The sequence below is a fragment of the Mytilus californianus genome, unplaced genomic scaffold, assembly GCF_021869535.1.
Source record: "Mytilus californianus isolate M0D057914Y unplaced genomic scaffold, xbMytCali1.0.p SCAF_8, whole genome shotgun sequence".
NCBI classification, from domain to species: domain Eukaryota; kingdom Metazoa; phylum Mollusca; class Bivalvia; order Mytilida; family Mytilidae; genus Mytilus; species Mytilus californianus.
Genome location: NW_026262734.1, coordinates 49595334 through 49622345, shown reverse-complemented (window position 1 = coordinate 49622345; position 27012 = coordinate 49595334). Strand labels below are relative to the sequence as shown.

General features: G+C 31.8%; 1 protein-coding gene across 2 annotated transcripts in view; it reads right to left on the bottom strand.

Annotated features, from left to right (window-relative positions):
- The window catches only part of LOC127712138 (calcium/calmodulin-dependent protein kinase kinase 1-like), a 99366-nt gene that overhangs the window by 59247 nt on the left and 13107 nt on the right, over positions 1-27012 (bottom strand). Inside the window, exon 3 of one of the 2 annotated variants that reach the window (XM_052218399.1) lies at positions 16375-16471. In XM_052218399.1, coding sequence (XP_052074359.1) covers positions 16375-16471 — 97 coding nt within the window. Of the gene's footprint in view, positions 1-92; positions 381-16374; positions 16472-27012 lie in introns of those variants that run through there. The other variant, XM_052218400.1, reaches the window with a different exon arrangement.

Sequence of the window (27012 nt, the reverse complement as noted above, 5' to 3'; positions counted from 1 at the left end):
AGGCTGTATTAAAAAATTAACACAATTTAACACTTTTCTAAATTTATGAAATTAAAAAAAAAACATTAAAATAAAAAAAGACAAGTGTTTACCTGCACTGACTGCAGCAAGCATTCATTCCACAACAGATCAACACTTTCCATTTGTGTCTGCGTTTGACCTCCATTCTCTACTGACACAACTCTTTAACAAGTCAAATGGATTATTCGCTCTTCTCTTAATGTACAATAGTTCAAAACTTATATGTATCTGATGTATTATAAGTGTTATAATGTCTAGCTCAAGTCTTGTTCTAGTTATGACATACGTACAACTCACTGGTTTGTATATACGAAAATATTTTAAAACGCTGATGCAAATTTCAAAATAATTCCGTCTGACTTAATAATGTTTCTTTGAATACTACTACGTCTTTGTAAAACATTATCTACGACAAAAAAGTAAATGAAGTTACACACTCGAATACAAAACGTATAATTCTAATTACAAATTGCTTTATTCAACTTTGATTGCGGTGCTTCGTTAACAGAGATAAAACCTTTAAAAAGCAAAATATCAATCCTCTCCAATTTAGATCAGTTTTATTCAATCTTTACATACGTCAGGTTTTTCAACAAAATGAATTGCTAGTGACATTTCCCATCAAATTTTTAACTCCTTCTCCCACTGACTTAGGGATGCAACAAATGAATTGTCAAAAAGAGTTAGCACATTTTGTCACAGTTAAAAGTTTGGTACCCTGCTAACATGCAACCAGAGTCCATTATGCGATAAAATATTCCATTCTTTCCATCAATTTACAACTTGAAAGATCAGAAATTAACACTTTGAAACGCCATCGTTCTTGTTACAACTGACATGTAAAAATAGTTTAAAAATGACTATTACTTAATTTTAAGGGTGTTAAGTATTACACAACAGTGGTAAATAATTTCCAATTGCAAATCATCATTCATCATTCAAATATTTGTCTCGTAAATCGTTTGATTAAGTGTCTTCCTGAGTGTCCGTGGATATTGTCACTCAATATTTACATTTATGCCTCCATCAATTTTCTTGTTTCAATAGCAGATTCATATTCCGTTGATTGAAATTGTAACTTGCTTTAATAAAACCATCAGTATTATTTTCAAGTCATTAACGAATCAGTTGACAGTGTTTTGTCTAAACACTAAAAATTCATATCAAATATCGATAACAGAAAATTGCTTCCTGCAGTATGAAAGCGATTGCTTTTCACAACAAATCAGAATGAATAAGGTCCAATTTTTTTTACCTAAGGCGCCAACTTTTACATCATAAGCTATACTTATTTCCTGTACAATAGTTATCGGTCAAAATATTCCGACATCACCTGTCAACAAGCAGCTGTTTAACAAAAGATCAATGCAAGAAAAACAAAAAAATAATCCTAAGTGATATCATAATCAAACATACATGAGCTGTAATCTGATATCACAACCAGAATTATTCACCAGTATCAAGTTTCAAATTCTCAGAAATTTATCAATCACTGATTCAAGTTTTTATTTCTTTTTAAACATGTTATGTTTCAAATGAAAAAAAATTCACGGAGTCTGAATCAGATATTAAAACACCAGCTAAACAAACTTCAGTTTTATGCTGACAAAGTAATATTGTGTCATTAAACATAATGACAATTCTGAAAGAAGCAATCAGTACAAAGGACTGTTGGAATCGTTAATCCAGTCCGTAATAAGGAAGTAAATCTGATTATCTATACCCAATGGTAATACTGCATGATCAGAACAAAGTCCAACAGTGCATTTTATTGGTATTGCTGCATGATGATGTAACCTGATTTATTTTCTGTAAATTCAAAAAATTAATCTGTGCATTTATTATTGCAAATCACCCATTACTGGTAAATTTTAATGTGAGATCTAATTTTGTGATTGAAATTCACAACTGAAATTAGAAATGTGAGTTTTTATTATTGCGAACCCGATACTGTCGCATTTTTCAAATTAATAAAAACATCGCAATATAATTTCTGAATTTACAATATCTCAAACTTCATTTGTGCAATGGAACTCCATCTTCCCAATATATATATACAAACCCTTATTAAAAAAAGCTCACTGTATTACGAGCTAAATCAGATACCCCTGGTGAAAGTATTTATTGAACTATAAGTTGATGAGTAATGGGAGTGGAAACATCACAATGTACAGCATGCATGCTCACATAAAACTAATGATACCAAATTTCATGAGACTGATGGAGGAAAGGGCAAAAGTAAAGCTGAATTAACCCCCTCCCTTGGAGCAGATGTATAAAATAATAATATCAAACTGACCTAAATAGCAGCTTTAGGCACTGTCATAAAGAGCTAGAGGCTCTAAAGAGCCAGTGTCGCTCACCTGCATCGTAAACATTTTAATAGTCATTTTTTAGTAAAAATCATCATGAAAGGGAAATAACTCTATAAAGAGTTAATTGATAATTTCAGTCAAGTTGACATATTTGTCGATATTGTCCTGCTGATCATTTTTGCTTTTTCATAGATCTACATTTGTATCTATTAAATTTTCAAGATAATAGGCAATAAAATGCTTCGCTGGGCGCAGCTTGATACGACCGCAGAGGTCGAACCCTGAACAGTTGGGGCAAGTATGGACACAACATTCAAGCTTGATACAGCTCTGAATTTGGATTGTGATTAAATATTTGACACAGCATAGGTTTCTGACACAGAAAGAATGTGGTCTAAGTACTTCAATTTTTTTAATTTACCTATTATGGTCCAATGTCCAAAATCAAAATACATGGTTAGATTCAGCATATCTAAGAACCCCATATATTCAATTTTTGTTGAAATCAAACAAAGTTTAATTTTGGACCCCAACTTGGACAAACTTGAAAACTGGTCACATAATCAAAATCTAAACACATGTTTAGATTCAGCATATCAAAGAACCCCAAGAATCCAATTTTTGTTAAAATCAAACTAAGTTTAATTTTGGACCCTTTGGACCTTAATGTAGACCAATTTAAAAAACGGGACCCAAAATTAAAAATCTCAATACACGGTTAGATTTGGCATATCAAAGAACCCCAATAATTCAATTTTTGATGAAATCAAACAAAGTTTAATTTTGGACCCTTTTGACCTCAATATGAACCAATTTGATAGCAGGGTCCACAAATAAAAAATCTAAATACATGGTTAGATTCAGCATATCAAAGAACCCCATATATTCAATTTTTGTTGAAATCAAACAAAGTTTAATTTTGGACCCCAATTTGGACCAACTTGAAAACTGGGCCAAAAATCAAAAATCTAAATACATGTTTAGATTCAGCATATCAAAGAACCTCATATATTCAATTTTTGTTAAAATCAAACAAAGTTTAATTTTGGACCCTTTGGACCTTAATGTAGACCAATTTGAAAACTGGACCCAAAATTAAAAATCTAAATACACGGTTAGATTCGTCATAACAAATAAATAAATGTGGTCAAAGATTTTACAAATCTAATGCGCCATACTGGTCTTTATAAATATGCATTTCTTTAAACATAATTTTTAAAGCAGTGTAAGGGAAGTAACCAAAACATTGTTTTTGGATTACCTCCCTTACACTGTTTTAAATTATCTTAATTGTTCATTAACCATTACTTTATACATAATTTAAAAGCAGTGTAAGGGAGATAATTTCAATGATGTATTTGATTTATCTCCCTTACACTGCTTTAAATTATGTTTTGTACTAAAGTATTTGTCCATTAATGAGGACAACCTTGTTTTTCCCCCTAATTCTTAAACGGGTTGAGCAATAACCCCCCAAAGCAAATCCTAACCATCCCTTTGTGGTATGGAAACTTGTAGTATAATTTCAGAGAGATCCATACACCGTTCCACAGTTATTGTCTGGAAACTAGAAAATGCTTATTTTTGGCCCCTTTTTGGCCCCTAATTCCTTAACTGTTGGTACCATAACCCCCAAAATCAATCCCCACCTTCCTTTTGTGGTATTGAACCTTATGGTAAAATTTCATAGAGATCCATTCACTTAAACTAAAGTTAGAGTGCGAAAACTAATGTGTCTTCGGACGACGACGCCGGACGACGACGACGACGACGCCAACGTCATACCAATATACGACCACAAAAATTTTTTTGCGGTCGTATAAAAACTCAAAAAAATGGTAAAACATCTTTAAAGGGAAATAACTCCAATAACCATTTGACTAAAGATTTTAGCCTAGAAGCCTACTTGTAGATCTTATCCTGATGATCATGTTTGCTCTATCAAGTTTCTTTTTACAAATGTATCTATTATAGTTTTCAGAATAATAGGTAAAAATGCAAAAAATTGCAAAAAACATCATTTAACAGGGCAATAACTTCATTAAAGAATCAACTGACAATTTCAATCATGTTTGACTTATCTGTAGATAACGACTAGTTGATCATTCTGGCTTTTAAAGTTTCTTTCTATCTATTACAGTTTTTAAGATATAAGGCAAAAAGTCAAAAATGTAGTCATTAAAGAGCAGTAACTCCAATAAGGTGTCATCTGATGATTTTACCCATGTTGACTTGACTTAATTGCTAATCATTTTTCCTAATAAAATCTTCTGTGCATTTATTATACTTTTCAAAATAAAAGACAAAACAAAAGAAGACATTTAAGGGCTATAAATCCTATAAGAAGTCATCTGACAGGTTTGACGTAAACGGACAGCAGGTAAATCTCAACATTCTCAATATTTTTGTCTCTGTCAGATTTTCTCTATTCATAGCAGTTTTCAAGATAATAGACACACCTTGCATTTTACCCATATGCTCTATGTTTAGCCATGTTGTCCATGTTGGTTTGCTTGCGGGGTCATCAGTCACATTTTGTAAATAGATACCCTAATGATGATTTTGGCCAAGTTTGGTTAAATTTGGCCCAGTAGTTTCTGAGGAGAAGATTTTTGTAAAAGTTAACAGAAGACAAAGGACAACGGATGCCAAGTTATGAGATAAAAGGGGGAAAAAGTCCAGTTATCTGGTTTAAGAAAAGGTCATATAATATAATAATTATTTTAAAGTAAAAGTTCATTAAAATAAATTCTTATTGCTCTTTTTTTATACGCCCGTCTAAGAAGAGACGTATTATGTTATACTATATGTTGTCTGCCCGTCGTCAACACTTAAGGCAATAACTCAAAAATGCTTTCACCGATTTTCATGAAACTTTGGATTGTTTATATCTATTGACAAGCTCCCTTTCGATTTTTATAAATTTTAGATTTTACATTTCTGAGTAAGGAAATTTCATTCATAAAAAAGTGGGTTTTTTTGCAGTTTTCAGACAATAACTCATGAAACTATGGTGACTTATATCTATTGAAATAAGCTCCCTATTGTTTTCTTTTAATAAATTTCTGATATGACATTGCAGAGTTATGGAACTTTATTCATTGAAAAATCATAAAAACTAAAAGGGTGAAGGGCGTATCATGCGCTCATGGCGCAGCTCTTTATTTGAGTGTTGAAATGCTGAAATACTGTAAAGTTTAAAATTGAAGAATGCATAACAATGTAAATGTGCACTGTAAATGCACCTCCTGACATATTATGCAATTCTACTTGTTTCATTATTAATTTCAAACTGTTCATTATAATGGCAATAACATTTATGAAAATAAAACTCATACGAAAGTGCAATAACATTAAGGAAAGGGATATAATTTGATAATACTGGAATTCAAACAATGCTGAAGAGAAATGTAAACAAATTAAGTCCCATGTCAAGTCTCAATCCACAATTAATGGAATTAACATCCACAAAAACAAGGGAAGTAATTCAATATTGACTGCCACAGCTGTGAGTGACGGTAAATTAATCTTCATTTATGGATGCACTCCTACAAATAAGATTACCCATCATGCATCATAATTAGGATGTCACGTCTGTTGGACCGAATTCTATCACCAAATTAATCCAACTGGGATACCACATAATCCGATGGGAAATGACTATGTATCATCAAATTTAATTAGCAAATTGCACAAGTCTGCTGATCTTAATGACATTACATTATATTGTTCAGCCGAATAACAAATTCTGCGACTCAATCATCTGTAATTATTTGTTTTTTTTAGGCAAAATATTATATAATACCTCTGTTTTTTGTTTAACTAGTGGTGTGTTGATGCAAAAAAAAAATCTTAAAATAATCAACGCAACTTCTTGTATCAAGACAGACAAAATAAACTGCTTCGCTGAGCGCAGCTGGATACGCCCACAGAGGTCCAACCCTGAACAGTTGGGGCAAAAATGGACACAATATTCAAGCTTGATACAGGTCTGAATTTGGATTGTATTAAATATTTGACATATTATAGGTTTCTGAATATAATGTAGTCAAAGAACTTGAAATTGGTTATATGAATTGAATTTATATTCAATTAAAGATTTCTTGCTGTTATGCAATACACTGTGCTGTTGCACAATACTTAGTAAATCTGTTGTCAGACTATAAACAATTAAAGTTCAATGTCATATTAGAAATTTATGAAAATGTAAAGGGAGCTTACATCAATAGATATAAACAATTCACCAAAGTTTCATGAGAATTGCTGACAGCATTTTTGAGTTATTGTCCGAAAACTGGAAAATCCCCCCTTTTTTAATGAATAAAACCCCATAACTCAGAAATGTAAAATGTAAATTTATAAAATTCTAAATAGAGCTTACATCAATAGATACAAACAATTCACCAAAGTTTCATAAGAACTGCTGAAAGCATTTTTGATTTTTTGTCTGAAAACTGGAAAATCCCCCTTTTTTTATGAATAAAACCCTGTAACTCAGAAACGTAAAATCTAAAATACATAAAAATTGAAAGGGAGCTCATGTCAATAGATATAAACAATTCACCACAATTTCTTGCAAGTTGGTGAAAGCATTCTTGAGTTATTGTCTGAAAACTGGAAAATCCCCCTTTTTTTATGAATAAAACCCTGTAACTCAGAAACGTAAAATCTAAAATACATAAAAATTGAAAGGGAGCTCATATCAATAGATATAAACAATTCACCACAATTTCTTGCAAGTTGGTGAAAGCATTCTTGAGTTATTGTCTGAAAACTGGAAAATCCCCCTTTTTTTAATGAATAAGACCCCATAACTCGGAAACGTTAAATCTAAAATTTCTAAAAAACGAAAGGAAGCTCACATCAATAGATATAAACAATTCACCAAAGTTTTATGCAAATTGGTTAAAGCGTTTTTGAGTTAATGTCCAACATGTTGACGACGGACAGACGGAGAACGGTATACCATAATACGTCCCGTAAACAGGCATATAAAAAAAGGAGTCAAGAACACATTATAAGAAGCTGGGTAAATAAGTACACAAACTTCTATTTTAAAAGTCATTCATCATTTGATGGGAAATATATCGTATTGTTTGGTGAGTCGAACAAGTTTTTAACAATGCATACCAAAGTGAAAACAAAACAAAAAATGTTTGTTTACATGTCCCAAATGTGAAATAAGTATCAGATTACAATTATTTTGAAAACAAAAATATATGCGAATATACATATCTGAATTTTGGATTCAAAAGGATCATATTTCTGAGTTTATACAAAAAAGAATTGTAATATTTGAAGGTTATCAAACAATGCAAAATTACACATAATCTGGACTAAAAATGACTGTATTTTGGCTTTTAGAACATTTCTCAAGTAAATTTACATACATATTGGATCAAACTGATTATATTTCTGCCTTCTATCAAAGAATGTTTCAATTTGGTATTTTGGAAACAAAAAAAGTTCTGAAATTCAAAGAATTACTTGCTCTAACTTCATGAACTTCTATTTTTTTATTTTTATTTTTTTTTATTTTTATGGAAGGGGAAGGAGGAAGGAAATAAATGGTATTAATAGCAGACTTATACAAGCATGACAAGTATCTGTCAAAATTATTAAAACTCTTAGAATCAAGGATAATAGAGTTTGAAACTTGATACAAAAGAAATATTTAGCTTCCAAGACTAAACCTTTTAATACGAAACTACCACAGGCAGTGCAGTCACAAACATCCCTAACTAGTATTAAGTGCAAACCAACAATAGACCCAGTTTTAAGTAATAATAACTATTTTTACTCCTGTTTAGTTATTTATCATCAAATTTGGCATAGATAACATTTCTACAAGTACAAACAGAAATGTAATACATGTAAAATAAATTTTGAATATCATGATATCCTTGAAAGGGCATACCTGTTTTCCTGGGAAACAATTGATATTTCATATGTATATTAAAAACTACTTAACTAGGAAAAATACCAGATTCTTTTGTATACATTAGGAAAAGAAATTCTACACTGATGTAAATGCCTACCCACACTGTAGTAGGCTCTTGATAGGTGTTACTTCAATTCTCTATTTTTTTAAACTGCCTTGGTGGTCTCATGGTAGCGTGTTTGCCTCAGGTGTTGGAGGTCGTGGGTTTGAACCCCGGCCAGGTTAAACCAAACACTTTAAAACTGGCATTTGCTGCTTCTCCCCTAAGCACGCGGCATTAAGGAGTAAGAGAAAAGACTGGTCAGCTTGTATTCAGAATAATGTGTCCTGGTAAGGTGACATGTCTTCCTGCCGACTGTTACCTTGTGAACTAGCACGTAAAAATCTGGCTCAGCGTGTCCATCTAGTACAAAGCAGGGTTAATATTCATATTACATTAATATATTCTCATCCTGAATATGCATATTAATTTTAACGTTAAGCAGCCATCCCTCATCATTATCATCATCATCATCATCTATTCTTTAACTTTTTGGGCATTTGTTTCTCTATTCTATGTTATTTTTGCTGATTATCATCTTTTCTGTAAATCTCATCCAGGCCCTAATGTTGCCTTAGTAGTTTGTACTTACTTAAATCATCTTCACAATAATCAATAAATATGAGAAAATTGACTTTTAAGATAATTTTCAACTAAACAAAATTAAATTGAGGCAAATTTTTTAACCCAAATCAATTGGCTAGAGACTTGAGCAGGATTAGTAGTATTGGCTAAAGATGTAGACTGTAATACAATCCAAGAAAAGTTCAATTCTGTCATGAAAAAATCAAATCTCCTTTATCATCTTTCAAAGTTTCCCATGAACTAAAGGTATCTTGGTTACCTAGCTTTAATCCAAACAAAAATCAATATTTTCCTAGCCAAATCTGGGGGTGGAAATATCATTAGTTTTCAATTCAACAAATTAATTTATTGTTCCTTGCATTTTCATAAAGACCAATTAGTCAAATCTCTGTTAAAAGTACAATATCTTAACTGTATCATTACAGTACTTTCTTATTAGTTTACTCCTTTGAATGAATCTATCTAAGTCTTGCAAGTATTATTGGGATTTTTCAATGTTTTTTTTAAATTTTACACAGGAATAACTATCTTTTAAGGAAGTATGGTCCATTTCCAATATTTTTTTCACTCACACAGTTGAAATCTAAAGTTAAATATATATATTTATATCTTACTGGAAATTAAATCTAAATAAAATGCTCCGCAGGGCGCAGCTTGATACGACCGCAGAGGTCGAACCCTGAACAGTTGGGGCAAGTATGGACACAACATTCAAGCTTGATACAGCTCTGAATTTGGATTGTGATTAAATATTTGACACAGCATAGGTTTCTGACAGAATGAATGTGGTCTAAGAACTTAAAAATTTTAAATTGGACATTCACCTATTATGGTCCAATATCCAAAATCTAAATACATGGTTAGATTCAGCATATCAAAGAACCCCAAGAATTCAATTTTTGATGAAATCAAACAAAGTTTAATTTTGGACCCTTTTGACCTCAATGTGGACAAAGTTGATAATGGGGCCCAAAAATCAAAAATCTAAATACCTGGTTAGATTCGGCATATCAAAGAACCCCATATATTCAATTTTTGTTGAAATCAAACAAAGTTTAATTTTGGACCCCGATTTGGACCAACTTGAAAACTGGGCCCATAATCAAAAATCTAAATACATGTTTAGATTCAGCATATCAAAGAACCCTAAGAATTCAATTTTTGTTAAAATCAAACTAAGTTTAATTTTGGACCCTTTGGACCTTAATGTAGACCAATTTGAAAACGGAACCAAAAATTAAGAATCTAAATACACAGTTAGATTCGGCATATCAAAGAACCCCAATAATTCAATTTTTGATGAAATCAAACAAAGTTTAATTTTGGACCCTTTATACCTCAATGTGGACCAATTTAAAAACGGGGCCCAAAATCCAAAAACTTAATACACGGTTAGAATCAGCATATTTAAGAACCCCAAGAATTCAATTTTTGATGAAATCAAACAAAGTTTAATTTTGGACCCTTTTGACCTCAATGTGGACAAAGTTGATAATGGGGCCCAAAAATCAAAAATCTAAATACATGGTTAGATTCGGCATATCAAAGAACCCCACATATTCAATTTTTGTTGAAATCAAACAAAGTTTAATTTTGGACCCCGATTTGGACCAACTTGAAAACTGGGCCCATAATCAAAAATCTAAATACATGTTTAGATTCAGCATATCAAAGAACCCTAAGAATTCAATTTTTGTTAAAATCAAACTAAGTTTAATTTTGGACCCTTTGGACCTTAATGTAGACCAATTTGAAAACGGAACCAAAAATTAAGAATCTAAATACACAGTTAGATTCGGCATATCAAAGAACCCCAATAATTCAATTTTTGATGAAATCAAACAAAGTTTAATTTTGGACCCTTTGGACCTCAATGTGGACCAATTTAAAAACGGGGCCCAAAATCCAAAAACTTAATACACGGTTAGAATCAGCATATTTAAGAACCCCAAGAATTCAAGAATAAAACCCCATTGAAATTGGTCAAGAAATAAGCAACTTATACGAAGTATCTTCTTTTGCACAATACTGTGCAATTGAATATTTCTTGCAATTGTGCAATACTGTACAATTGACAATTTCTTGCTATTGCGCAATATTGTGCTATTGGATATTTCTTGCTCTTGCACAATACTGTGCAATTGAAGATTTCTTGCTATTGCGCAATACTGTGCAATTGAAGATTTCTTGCTATTGTGCAATACTGTGCAATTGAAAATTTCTTGCTATTGCACAATACTTATTATATAATAATTTACACATCCTGTTTGGTGTGTATCTCCTACCATATCATTATTATTTGCTTTTAAATATAAAACAGAGAAATAACCAACTTAAAATGGAAAATTTTAAAAGAAAAAAAAAAGGAAAAAAAAGAAAAAATCGAAAAAAAAAAAAAAAAATCCCCCCCCCAAATTTTTTGAACCCCCTTATGATTCATCATCCCCAAACTCAATCCCAGCCTTCCCTTTGTGGTATGGTACCTTGCAGTACAATTTCAGAGAGATCCATACACTTGAACACAAGTTATTGTCTGGAAACTAGAAAAATGCTTATTTTTGGCCCCTTTTTGGCCCCTTATTCCTAAACATTTTGGGCAATTACCCCCAAACTCAATTCCAGCTTTCCCTTATTGATATGGAACCTTGTAGTACAATTTTAGAAAGATCCATACACTTACACACAAGTTATTATCATGAAACTAGAAAAATGCTTGTTTTTTACCCCTTTTTTGGCCCCTAATTCCTAATATTTTGAGGCAATTACCCCAAAAATCAATCCAAGCATTCCCTGTGTGATATGGAACCTTGTGGTACAATTTCAGAGAGATCCATACACTTGAACACAAGTTATTGTCTCGAAACTAGAAAAATGCTTATTTTTGGCCCCTTTTTGGCCCCTTATTCCTAAACGTTTTGGGCAATTACCCCCAAACTCAATTCAAGCTTTCCCTTTGTGATATGGAGCCTTGTAGTACAATTTCAGAAAGATCCATACACTTACACACAGGTTATTGTCATGAAACTAGAAAAATGCTTGTTTTTTGCCCCTTTTTTGGCCCCTAATTCCTAATATTTTGAGGCAATTACCCCCAAAATCAATCCCAGCATTCCCTGTGTGATATGGAACCTTGTGGAACAATGTCAGAGAGATCTATTCACTAACACACAAGTTATGTCTGAAAGTTACAAAAATGCTTATTTTTGGCCCCTTTTTGGCCCCTAATTCCTTAACTGTTGGTACCATAACCCCCAAAATCAATCCCAACCTTCCTTTTGTGGTATTGAACCTTATGGTAAAATTTCATAGAGATCCATTCACTTAAACTAAAGTTAGAGTGCGAAAACCAATGTGTCTTCGGACGACGACGACGACGACGACGACGACTACGCCAACGTCATACCAATATACGACCGCAAAAATTTTTGAGGTCGTATAAAAACCTATATCATATACTTATAGCAATTTTCAACAATTTGACAGATTATTTTCCATAAAATAAAAAAATAATATACATATACATGTAAATATATATATACATGGCAATTAAACGCCCCTGCATGCAGCCTTATTGCAAAAAGTCAGCTCAGTGACAGTAATTCTACAAAAAAATGGGTAAACCAGAAGGAAAAAAAACCTGATCATTTTAAACATATGGAGATGTGGGGTAAATGTCAACGAGACAGCAACCCAATAACAAACATAAACAAAAAAATAATCATAATAAGAGGTGATTGTAACTGACTACACATATTGGCCTTCAAACATAAATCTCTCATATAATCCTACAACACATTAAAACTATTGCTAATATACCTAAGAAAATTAGAAACTCAATGAATTGCAAATCCAGGAGGCATTAAAGAATTTACAAAGCCATGAATCACATGCTAATTATCGCATGAAAGTTTCGAAATTTATTTCACCACTTTAATGAAAAGTGCTGGAAAAGAAACGACTGACTGAGATTCTATCAAGGATAAGACATGTCAATAATGGATCAGGGAAGAGATCAAGCCTGGATAAAAAAACAGTCTGTAGAAACATTACTTTGTCTAAAAGTGGATAATTTCGTCATTAATGGATTAAGACTAACAAAACTTTCCTGTTCAGAATCATGCAATATTTGAGTCAACACGAACAGTATTGTCTGTGATAGCATTGCTATGTCAATCATAGGACAATTTCATCAATTATGGATTTTTATTTATCATTGTATCATGAAATATTTAATGTCAGCTCTGAATCATAGAATAACTGTATATGAGTTCATACTAATGCTAATTTAGATATTATCTAATTACGACTCCATAGGAGATCATTAAAATGTACAACATGGTTTTCACATTTAAACTGATCAATTTCAATCATAGATAAAATTTTGTTACTTAATATTTAATACAGAACAAAAATTTCCAATCAATGTGTCTGCATGTAGGTGTTAACTGGGCTTTTGTTTCATTTAAAAAAACAATTATACAGTCTCTGAAATAAAACTGATAGTAACTGCTTTTCTTATACTTTACCACTTAACAAAAAAATTCGTAAGGGTTCCACGGAACCCAGTGTCTCGCCTACTTTTTCTGTTAATCGCAGGCTCAACAAAAATGAGGAAGTAAATCAATAAAAATATTCCTCTTGATACTATCTTTTGATTGTAAGAAGCTTCTGTCCAAGTTTGGTAAAATCCAGGATAGTTTATGAATCTAATAAATGTTTAAAAACTTTAACTGTAGACTGAATGTAATGTTAACTGGAAAAAAACTAAATTTCCTTCTAGATACTAGCATTTGATCATAAACAAGCTTCTGTCCAAGTTTGGTACAAATCCAAAATAGTATAAGAAAGTTATTAAAATTTTAAAAACTTTAACCACAGAGTGAATATGTTGTTTCCTGGCAGAAAATCTAAGTCCATTTAAAAGTAAAATACGGAAAAAATGGATTTATTTTTTTACAAAATTTCCTTCTAGATACTAGCTTTTGATCATAAACAAGCTTCTGTCCAAGTTTGGTACAAATCCAAAATAGTATAAGAAAGTTATTAAAATTTTAAAAACTTTAACCACAGAGTGAATGTGGTGTTTCCCAGCAGAAAATCTAAGTCCATTTAAAAGTAAAATAAGGAAAAAATGGATTTATTTTTTTACAAAATTTACTTCTAGATACTATCTTATGATCATAAACAAGCTTCTGTCCAAGTTTGGTACAAACCCAGGATAGTTTAAGAAAGTTATTAAAATTTTAAAAACTTTAACCACAGAGTGAATGTAATATTTCCCGGCAGAAAAACTAAGTCCATTTATAAGTAAAATACGGAAAAAATGGAATTTTATTTTTACAAAATTTACTTCTGGATACTATCTTATGATCATAAACAAACATTGGTAGAAATCCAGGATAGTTTAAGAAAGTTATTAAAATTTCAAAAACTTTAACCACAGAGTGAATATTTGTGGACGCCGCCGCCGACCACACCGACGGAATGTAGAATCGCTATGTCTCGCTTTTTCGACTAAAGTCGAAGGCTCGACAAAAACCAGTATTATTTGTGCATGTCTCAAATCAGCTCTTACTTTATAATCTAATATGAGATTCCTGACAGCTCATGATACCCCCTTCCCCCTTCCCCCTCCCCCCGAAAATTAAATAAATCACCAAAAAATCACCTTTTTTTAACTTAAAGCATTATCCCCTATAAAACTTGAGTAATTAACAAAATAATTTTTAGCAACTGACAGACCAAAAATAGGTCTAAACTTAGCCAACAGAACAACAGAATTCTTTTTAGAAGTGGCTTTAACAAAAGCCAAGAATAACTAATTAAAATACAAGTGCATGGAGTTCCATCTGCACTTTTATACTTTCTTGATCAGCAAACATTCCATTTGAGCAAAGAAGAAAAAATAAGACCAAAACTGTAAAAAATTTATTCCATTCCATTAAACACTAAGTGGTGCCATGATTATGACTGACATTGATAACGTATTACATGACAATATATGTCCAATAATTAGAGCAATTTAACCAGGCAATTATGGATTAGTTTCTGTGTCATCACAGCAACATGAAACAGTTCATAGTACTTCCAGAAATTTAACCTAAATTTCTTGTCAAACATTTTATTTGAAAGCCATCAATACACAGACGCACACATACAAACACACCCTAAAACGATATCATGAATGTAGCTGTGTTCCACATGTTCCATATTTTAATTTTTTTAATTTTTTTTTCTTATTTTTTTCTTTTTTTTCGAGGGGAGGAGGTTTGAGGGGGCCACGGGGGTCTTTTAAAACACATCAATCATTAAACCGTTAACCTCTATATAGTTTTCACTAAATAAAGCACGACATAGTAAAAGGAAAATTATCACCGTCATGGTTGGTACATTTTAGATCTGAAAAGCAATTACCACAAGTTTTTATATAAAGACAATTACAAGAATCTTTATAACTTTTCCAAATTTTATTGTTTGAAACTCAACATCCCAAAAACAAAACTGATGGAAGAGAAATATGGGACATCTGTAATTACTTATTTTTAGTGATAGAAAAGGCCTAGGATTGCCTTGCTGTTTACAAAATGCATGTAACTAACTGTACTTCTTTGGACTAAAAAAGTGTAAATACATGTATCACTGTATAGAATTCACTCTGTGATAATCATTTCTTAGGATCAATATAACATGTGTGTGCCCAGGAACAGGTAAAGACAATTCCAAACTTTAAAGTTCATTATATGGATTCTACACCAGTATATAGGGTGTGTTTGAATTTTTGCATTATTCCAAACACCCATCATTACCTGTGCCAAGGTAAGAATTGATCACATCACATGATAATAGCTTATCACTGATATTATGTTTATAGTAGCTAGCAGAGATGTTGGATTTACAGTGTGTTTGTTTTCTTTTAAAAACACTTCAAGCTACAAAACAGCAGTTTCAACATCTGCAAAAGCTGATTTTTTTTTAAAAGGGATTTTAAGGGAGAACAAATAATCATTGATCTTAATAACACAAGTCCAAGCTCAATCTCATTAAAATACAGATCGTGTGTGTCCAAGCTTTGCTTACAAGGATCTGAAAACACTCCATTCTACTTTCTGTTTAAAAGACCATTTGGAATTCTCTGGTTTTGTCGGATTGACACACACCTTCAAACATTTGAAAGCTGAAATTTCATTGGCTGATGTAATGATTACCAGAACAGAAAGTAAAATGGAGCGTTGTCAGATCCTTGTTAGCAAAGCTTACACACAGGGTCTGTATTTCAATGAGATTGGTTCAATCTGTATAATACTACTAGGAAGTGTTTAACAACCTTGACTACTGGGTGCCATGAGGGTTTCACACGGTGATCAGTATCTGTAAAATGTTTGTTCCTACAATCTGACAAACCTTCTAAATAACATGGTAATATAAAGTAAATGTAGTTTTACGAAACTTTGCAGCAGTACACTGTACTTTACCTTGTGGTACTACTAGTAGATGAGACTCTGTTTTTCTTACGGGTTGGAGTCAATCTGAGGTGTGATACATCTGTGTACCCACATATACCACTAACTCCTGAAAAACAAATTATTTAATAAATCTACAGTTGACCAGAATTTTTTTTAATAACTATTTTCATTGACTTTATAGATCTTGTTTTTAACTGCTGTTTTTTTTTTTTTTTTTTATTTGGATCTGCTTATAAAATGTAAAATTTCATGCAATTTAATTTTTGTGGGTGAACTGTCATTTCCCAAACAGCAAAACTATTTAAATTGAACATTAAGGAAATTCTCTGCTTTTAATCAGTCTACTGATCAACAACAGAGGAAAACAAACAGTATGATTTCCTCCATTAGCTGAACATCAATTCATAATACCAACTCAATTAGTGGAAATGCCTGCAGTTAATGAAGTGAAAATTCTTGCAAAATCTAAAACTTTATCTGTAAATAAATGGAAGAACATTGTTTCATAACCAATAGAATTATCAAATTGTTCAAATATAAATAAGCCAATTTCAAGTAAACACTTCACAATTGCAATTATACCCATTAAAACTTGTTTATTTGTTGTCTTCAAAAATTTATTTACACACAGATGTGCTTCCAAAAAACAAAGTGAAAATATAGTGAAGTAAAAACACCGCTTACCTCTGTCAGAAGTTGATAAGAAAGCCTATATTCTGCCAATAAACTTTGGGCCAATACACATTAATTAAACATATTCCCAGTAGGAAATATAACAAAGTTGGTACTAGATACTCATGATACTAACCAATTATTTATTTATTAAATTGACGACTGTATTGTAATTGAAACAAACAAAATCCCCGTGACAATTATGCCATTGTTTGAAGGGACGTCTGTTTTTTAAAAAACCAATGATTTAAATTACATATCCATAATCAATGTAGATACAGATCAGGGAACATAAAATAAAAGTTTTGTTTGATTAGCCCCATATCATCTATATTTTATTGCAGTATTTTTGCAATATTATAATCAATACGTTCAATAAATAGCGGTCTTCTGGAATATATTGTATTATATGCTGGTTTCTCTTGGTCAATTTTCATCATTTTTCCTTTTAAAAGAAGGTTTCGTGTCAGTGGATTTTTATCCAAATTTCTAATCTGGGGTTTTAATTATTTTCACTAATATTGTGATTATTATAAAATCAGGAAAAACATATCATATTGCCTAAATTTATCAGGAAAATATCACCTTAGTAACATTTCTACCTCAATTTGATATCTCAGGAAAATATTATCTTGTCATAATTTGGGATCTCAGAAAAATATAAACCTTTGCATAAATTTGATGTCTCAGTAAAATATCACTTTGTCTTAATTTTATATATCAGAAAAATATCAGCCTTTAAATTTGATATCTCAGGATATTCTGACCTCGAGGTGAAAGTTCAAGGTCTTTGTGAAGTTTTTCATGGGCAAATCTAAAAATGGGCCTTAAAAGGCAAAGTCTTCAATAAAACCACTCAAGCTTGAAATATAGGTCATATAAACAAGAGGCTCTCAAGAGCCGGAATCGCTCACTTGTAATTTTTTTGCTTTAATCTTTCATCAATGATTATTTTTGCTTTTCAATATATACCGGTATTAATGAGTGGCTTAAAAATGCCATTTAAATGTTCTTTGTATCTGTCATATTTTCTTCAAAAGCAAAAAAATGCATTTTACCCCTATGTTCCATTTTAGCCATAGTGGCTATGTTTCTTGACGTACAAGGAAATAAAATACAAAATTTATACTAGATACTCTTAAACTCATTCAGCCCAAGTTTGGCTGAAATTAATTCAGCAGTTTCAAAGGAGAAGATTTTTTAAAGTAAGCAATTAAACTAGATGAACAAATTGTGAAAAATTGTCTTTAAAGGGCAATAACTCCTTAAGGGGTCAATTGACAATTTTGGTCATATGAAACTTATTTGAAGATCTTACTTTGCTGAACATTTTTGCTGTTTACGGTTTATCTTTATCTATAATTATATTCAAGATAATAACCAATAAAATGCTCCGCAGGGCACAGCTTGATACGACCGCAGAGGTCGAACCCTGAACAGTTGGGGCAAGTATGGACACAACATTCAAGCTTGATACAGCTCTGAATTTGGATTGTGATTAAAAATTTGACACAGCATAGGTTTCTGACACAGAATGAATGTGGTCTAAGAACTTAAAAATTTTAAATTGGACATTCACCTATTATGGTCCAATATCCAAAATCTAAATACATGGTTAGATTCAGCATATCAAAGAACCCCAAGAATTCAATTTTTGATGAAATCAAACAAAGTTTAATTTTGGACCTTTTTGACCTCAATGTGGACAAAGTTGATAACGGGGCCCAAAAATCAAAAATCTAAATACATGGTTAGATTCAGCATATCAAAGAACCCCATATATTCAATTTTTGTTGAAATCAAACAAAGTTTAATTTTGGACCCCCATTTGGACCAACTTGAAAACTGGGCCCATAATCAAAAATCTAAATACATGTTTAGATTCAGCATATCAAAGAACCCTAAAAATTCATTTTTTTGTTTAAATCAAACTAAGTTTAAATTTGGACCCTTTGGACCTTAATGTAGACCAATTTCAAAACGGAACCAAAAATTAAGAATCTAAATACACCGTTAGATTCGGCATATCAAAGAACCCCAATAATTCAATTTTTGACGAAATCAAACAAAGTTAAATTTTGGACCCTTTGGACCTCAATGTGGACCAATTTAAAAACTGGGCCCAAAATCCAAAAACTTAATACACGGTTAGAATATTATTATATATTAAAGAACCCCAAGAATTGAAGAATAAAACCCCATTGAAATTGATCAAGAAATAAGCAATTTATACGAAGTATCTTCTTTTGCACAATACTGTGCAATTGAATATTTCTTGCTATTGCGCAATACTGTACAATTGACAATTTCTTGCTATTGCGCAATTTTGTGCTATTGGATATTTCTTGCTATTGCGCAATACTGTGCAATTGAAGATTTCTTGCTATTGCGCAATACTGTGCAATTGAAGATTTCTTGCTATTGTGCAATACTGTGCAATTGAAAATTTCTTGCTATTGCACAATACTTATTATATAATAACTTACACATCCTGTTTGGTGTGTATCTCCTACCATATCATTATTATTTGCTTTTAAATATAAATCAGAAATAACCAACTTAAAATGGAAAATTTTAAAAGAAAAAAAAAAAGGAAAAAAAGAAAAAAAAAAAAAAAAAATCCCCCCCCAAAATTTTTTGAACCCCCTTATGATTCATCACCCCCAAACTCAATCCCAGCCTTCCCTTTGTGGTATGGTACCTTGCAGTACAATTTCAGAGAGATCCATACACTTGAACACAAGTTATTGTCTGGAAACTAGAAAAATGCTTATTTTTGGCCCCTTTTTGGCCCCCCAATTCCTAAACATTTTGGGCAATTACCCCCAAACTCAATTCCAGCTTTCCCTTTGTGATATGGAACCTTGTAGTACAATTTCAGAAATATCCAAACACTTATACACAAGTTATTGTCATGAAACTAGAAAAATGCTTGTTTTTTGCCCTTTTTTGGCCCCTAATTCCTAAAATTTTGAGGCAATTACCCCCAAAATCAATCCGAGCATTCCCTTTGTGATATGGAACCTTGTGGTACAATGTCAGAGAGATCCATACACTTACACACAAGTTATTGTCTGGAAGTTACAAAAATGCTTATTTTTGGCCCCTTTTTCCTTAACTGTTGGTACCATAACCCCCAAAATCAATCCGAACCTTCCTTTCGTGGTATAGAACCTTATGGTCAAATTTCATGGAGATCCATTCACTTAAACTAAAGTTAGAGTGCGAAAACCAATGTGTCTTCGGACGACGCCAGACAAAGACGACGACGCCAACGTCATACCAATATACGACCAAAAAATTTTTAATTTTTGCGGTCGTATAAAAACTGCAAAATTTCCTTAAAATCATCAATTCAGTGGAAATAACCTAAAAATCAGATACCCTATTTGGCTGATAATTTCAGGGCAGGTAGACCATGGTGGCAATGTTTTTTGACGAAACAGAAAATAAAACACAAACTTTATTCTAGATACCCTAAGGATCATTCAGCTTAAGTTTGGTTGGAATTGGTTCATTAGTTCAGAGGAGAAGATGTTTGAAATAGTTTACACTAGACGGACGACGACGACGACCAACAAGGGACGCCAATTGATGGCAAAAACTCACATTTCCTTTAAAAAGGTGAGCTAAAAAGGTGATAGGTTGTATAACACATGTAACATAGTCACCATAATAAGTACTGTCTCTAGAATGTTTAACAGAATTAGAAAATGGGACATCTATATGGTAGTTAGTATTTACTTACACATGCACATGGATAAAAGGAGATTTGAAATCTAAGTCAGACATACTACCCTCCTACCTAACACAATATATTCTAGTATTTATATTATGTAGGACTGCTTAGCTATATGTATACTAGAACTAGAACTGACCTGGTACATTTATCAAATTTTATTGAATGTTCAAATTGGCACATTTTTCAAAACACAATACGAAATCAAAAATATTACCAGTTGGTATATAACTATATTTGTTTTTAAAAAGTACTTTTCTTATGCAGTTCATAAAGGTCAAGGTGTGGAATAAAAAAATACAAATGGATGATTCTCTATAATAGCATTATTACTGTGACTTGACTATAAATGATGATCTCCATCTATTGCAGTTCATTCAAAATTCTGACCAAGTTGAATTTGTTTTATCAAACCAAACTGATCAACTGGTCAGAAATTTTAATCAACTGCTGTAGAAAAGCACAGTCAACATGGTCAAGTCATCAAAGTGCAAAGTACAAATGGTGGATATTCTTTATACTAAAATTATGCTTAAATGATCAACAAATCTGACGATATAGGTGGTTTGTACTTTTATATACTTTCTTTCCTAGACGTCTTAGTTTTACTAAACTGTATTACACATGGATTATCCAATGATTGGTTTGTTAAGCAAAAATTGTCTGAGTTTCTCATAACCTAAAATGACATAATCTCTGTCCAACTGAAAAAAAAAAACATTTCAGTATGTCATTTACAAAAAACTCTTTTAATGCACCACCATCCAGTCTGAATATTTTTTCAAATTGCAAAGGGTTTTGTTTTAAAAAAAATTAACTTCTTACAAATATTCATTCTGACACAATATATCAGTTTATTTTTATTGGAATAGTATCCAATTGTCAACCAAATTATTGACTTTTCAAAGATAAACCTTCACCTAGTTCAAGGTTGGGTTTTTTGAAAAATCAATTATTTCTAAAAGTCATTTACATTTATTGGTTAACTGTACAGTACTCATGGTTTTGTCGTTCTGCTTCAAATCAACTCTGTAGTTTAATTGTTCTGAAATGATATATTATAACTATTCCACTGGGATCTATAATTCCATCAAATTAAGTAAATCTAAGAACCCTTTCATTTTTCAAGAATATTCTTCAGATTGGAAAAGCAGACAAAAAATTTTGCAATTTCTAGAAAACAAATCAAAAGCTAGAAATATTCTGGTATATTTGTTTTTAAAAAGTACTTTTCTTATGCACTACATAAAATTAGAGTTGAATACAAAAATACAAATGGCTGTCTCTCGATGTATACTTGCAATACCCATATACTGTCAACAAATCTGATCATATAGGTGATTTGTACTTTTATATACTGTCTTTCATCATGTTCATAGACCACTTAGCTTTCTTTAATATACTGTATTACACATGGATTATCCAATGATGGTTAAGCAAAAATTGTCTTGGTTTTATCATCAGATGATTATCTAAAATGACTGTCTGATGAAAACACATTTTATCATGACATTGTTGAAGTACAAAGAACTCTCTAAACTGAACCCATGTTGGGACTGAAGAATTTATCCAAATTACAACCACTTTTGGGACTAAAGAATTTATTCAAATTACAAAGTGTTTTGTTTAAAAAGAATTAACTTCTCAACAAATTTCCATTCTGGCAATATATATCAGTTTATTTTTATTAGAATTTTATTCAATTGTCAACCAAATTACTCACTTTAATATATATACATGCAAGAATGTGACCGAAAATTTTGTAATGTACTTGTAAGATTAAGAAATGTAAAAAATTCTTAACATTTAATGTGTTTATATCTATAGGCCTGTTTTCTGAATGATATCTTTTGATCAGTTTATTTACAAGTTCCGTCTTTTTACCATTGTTTTCAAAGATCAACCTTCACCTAGTTCAAGGTTGGGTTTTTGAATAATCAACTATTTCTTTAAGTCATTTACATTTATAGTTTTGCTGTACTGGTTTTGGCTTTCAAATTACTCAATCATTGCTTTCTGCTTCAAATCAACTCTATAGTTTAATTGTTCTGAAATGATATGGTATCATCATTCCACAGGGGTATGTAATTTCCATCGAATTAAGTGAATCTAAAAACCCTTTCATTTTTCCAGAATATTCTTCAGCATGGAATAGCAGAGACAAAATTTTTCAATTCCTATAAAACGAGTCAAAAGCTAGAAATATTCAACCATAAAAACATTACCATAAATTCAGAGTTTAATGCCTTCTTGTATAATTCATGTAATTGTGATCATGAATCTTCCACAATCAAACATAATTCAATATTAAATAATGCATATTCTTATAACTGTACATGATCTAGTACAGAATTTCAAGCAGGAATTAAAATACAAGTTTTAATTCTTTCAAGTTCATTTGGTAGCATTTTTCACAATAACAAAAACATCAGATTAATTTCCGATCTGATTACAATACACATTCCTGTGTCAATGCTTTGTTTACAAGGACCTGACACATTAGATTCTGTTTTAGTTTTTGTTTTGAAGACTTTTTCAGGATCCTAACATTTTGTCACAGTTACCATCCAACACTTGCAAGAAATAATTCCCTTAATTGGTTAATATGTTTACAAAACAGAAAGAAGAGGGAGTGTCGTCAGATCAAAGTAATCAAAAGCAAGGAAACATGATCTGGATTTCAATCAGACTTGTAAATTTCTGATTTGACATGTGAAATATGTGGAATGTTTGTCAATGAGAGAGCAAAATAAAACAAAATATAAGAAGAATGTGTCTATGGACATGAAAGCCCCGCTCAAGCTTTGCAGTTTTCCAAGTTAAAAAGGGGCATTACTCTAGAACGTTAAATGACTTGATCACAGCCCAAATTCAAACTCTGTCGGCTAGTTTTGGTTCTTAGCATTGTGTATGAGTTTCATAAAATTTGGATGAGGAAAACTCAAATTGGAGAGGGGAAATGAAAAACGAGAAGGAAGGACAGGCAGACGGAAAGACTGACAAAAGGACGGTTGCTTACGGCGGGGGCATAAATAAAGTGCTTCGCTGAGTGCAGCTGGATACGCCTGCAGAGGTCCAACCCTGAACAGTTGGGGCAAGAAAAAGAACACAATATTCAAGCTTGATACAGGTCTGAATTGTAATTAAATATTTGACATATAATAGGTTTCTGAATAAATGTACTGTCAAAGAACTTGAAATTGGTTATATGAATTGAATTTATATTCAATTAAAGATTTCTTGCTGTTGTGCAATACACTGTGCTATTGCGCAATACTTAGTAAATCTGTTGTCAGACTATAAATAAAATAAAATCTTAGAACTCGGAAACGTAAAATCGAAAATTTATAAAAATCAAAAGGGAGCTCATGTGCTTACAAAGATAGATATAAACAATTTACCAAAGTTTCATAAAAAATGCTTTGAGTTATTGTCCAAAAAATGGCAAATCCCCCATTTTGTAATGAATAAAACCCCATAAATCGGAAATGAATAGTCTAAAATTTATAAAAATCAAAAGGGAGCTCATGTCGATAGAAATAAACAATTCACCAAAGTTTCTTGCAAATTGGATGAAATTGTTTTTGAGTTCTTGTCTGAAAACTGGAAAATCACCCCTTTTTTAATGAATAAAACCCCAAAACTCGAAAACGGTAAATCTGAAATTTATAAAAAACGAAAAGGAGATCACGTCTTTAGATATTAACAATTCACCAAAGTTTCATGCATATTGGTTAAAGCGTTTTTGAATTAATGTCCGACATGTTGACAACGGACAGACAGACTGACAGACGGATAGACGGTCAACGCTATACCATAATACGTCCCGTAAAAGGGCGTATAAAAAACCAAGAAATCTAAAAGTCAAATTCAAATTGTTTTTTTTCTTCAATAAGTATAGCAAAAGGACAAAGCAATTTTGTCATGCCCTGGTAACAGATTCCAAAGGTTTCCAATTTTCTTCCCACAAATTTCATGTATAGCATCCTGGTAAAACAAATATTTGGAATACCATATGTTTTCCTAAAAATATATAGCATCACATCCACAACTCAATCTATTAATAAACTGTTATCACAGAGATATGTCTCGCCTTTTTGTAATTTTGATAATGCAAATGTTGAAATTAAAATTGCAATACTTTAACATGTATGTAATGCAAATATTCAAAGTCAATGAACCATGACTGAAGGTACAGGGCTAAACAATCTCCTTGGAATGAGATGTGCTAATGCTAATACAACTGCATACCAAATACCATTGACTTATTATAAGTCGTTCCCTTTAAACAAACCTAAACACAAACATTATCTTGTAAACTATGTAAAAGTTTCAAAGTCAATGAACCATGATCAGGGGTGGGGCTATATAATCTCCATGGAAACGATACTTGCAAATGCCTATAAATTTGCATACCAAATATCAATGACTTAAAATCAGCAGTTCATCTTAAACTGATCTAATCACAAACTAATACATGTAAACTAAGCAAAAGTTTCAAAGTAAATAGACCATGACTGAGGGGGCAGGGCCAAATAATCTCCATGGTAATGAGATGTGCCAATGCTAATACAACTGCATACCAAATATCATTGACCTACCACTAGTGGTTTACCATGAACTAGACCTAATCACAAACTAATACATTGTTGATGCCGCCACCGATGCCGGAAACAGCAAATTATGTCTCGCTTTTTGACTCCGTCAAGGCGAGACAAAAATCATTTCAATTTGCATCATACTTGGCTTATTTTGGCTCATTTAAAAGTAAATCCTTTAATACAAATCCCGTTCTGAAATGTGACACATATCAGAACTAGAGCATTTAAAAGATTAATTTGTAAATTATTTAGATTGGATGTCTCTGAAAAGCAGCCAAAAGCCCAACAAATCATTGAAAAACTAACATGTACATCTTCCCTTAATGGACACTTCAACAGTTCTTATGGTGTAACACCCCTTATTCTGGCTAGGTCAGAAAGGCCATACCAGGAATTAGTACTAATTAAAACAAAATAGTTCTCACATACTCGGTAGCTTTTAAAATATGTAGAATATTTTGGTAATTTTGGTATCAAATGAAAGCTGAATGACTGGTGATCATTGAAGAACACGTTTTGACTAATAATTTTGAATAATAAAAAATTGAACGAAATTTAAAAAGGAGGGGAAATTTTGCTTGTCCCTCAGATCTGAAGTACCTGTTTAAACACTTCCTAAAGTTTTGGGAGCCAGTATACTCTTATAACAGTCTTCATTCTTAACTACAGGCCCAGCAACCCAGGCTTGTAAAATTGCTTTCAGGCCTGTAAAAATCATCTCTACAAGCCATCAGAATCAAACTAAAATTTTTCCAAAAATTGAGCTCCAGGCCTGTAGGTTTTAAAGTTTGTCATGAATAAAATTGAGAATGGAAATGGGGAATGTGTCAAAGAGACAACAACCCGACCATAGAACAGACAACAGCAGAAGGTCACTATTATATGCAAATAAAGGTATGTTGATTTTTTCAGCACAATACTGTAAGCTAAGGTAGGGGTTTGACATGAAATGGCTGTCACTTTATTTGAACTTGAGATAACAGAGCTATATGTATGAATGCTTGAAATTGAAAATTTTAATATAGAAAGCAATGGGGCCAAACATTAGTGGTGTGTCTCCTTATAGACAAACTTAGATTAATAAAAAATCACAAAACACCAGTGCAGTTCAGTAAAGTTATAGTGTATACATGTAAGTCAAAATCATTCAACCAAATCAGATATCCATGACTTGTTTACATGTTCAAAATTTAATAAAGACATTAAGCTTTTGATAATGAGTGTGATCTTCTCATTCATTTGTGTCATTACACTATATAAAATTTAGATTATTTACTTAAACAAAAATGTGCGTCAATAAGACACCATGCCTAGCTAACACTATCACATTTCCATTAACAGTGAACAATGAAATTTGGGTCAAACCCTAATTTGACATCGATATTAAACTGATTGTTTCAACTTGATGCATTTATTATTGCGATTTTTCAAGAGTGGACAAAAATGTGAGATTAATTATTGCGATATCATGAAAATCTGCATATGTAACAGACATCTTAATGCGAGTTCTTATTATTGCGATAGTCACCCAGTCGCAATATTCGCATAAATAAAAACCTCGCAATAATTTCTAAATTTACAGTATTACCCTAAATCAAAACTTAAAGCTGATCCTGGATGAAAAGATCGTCGGTG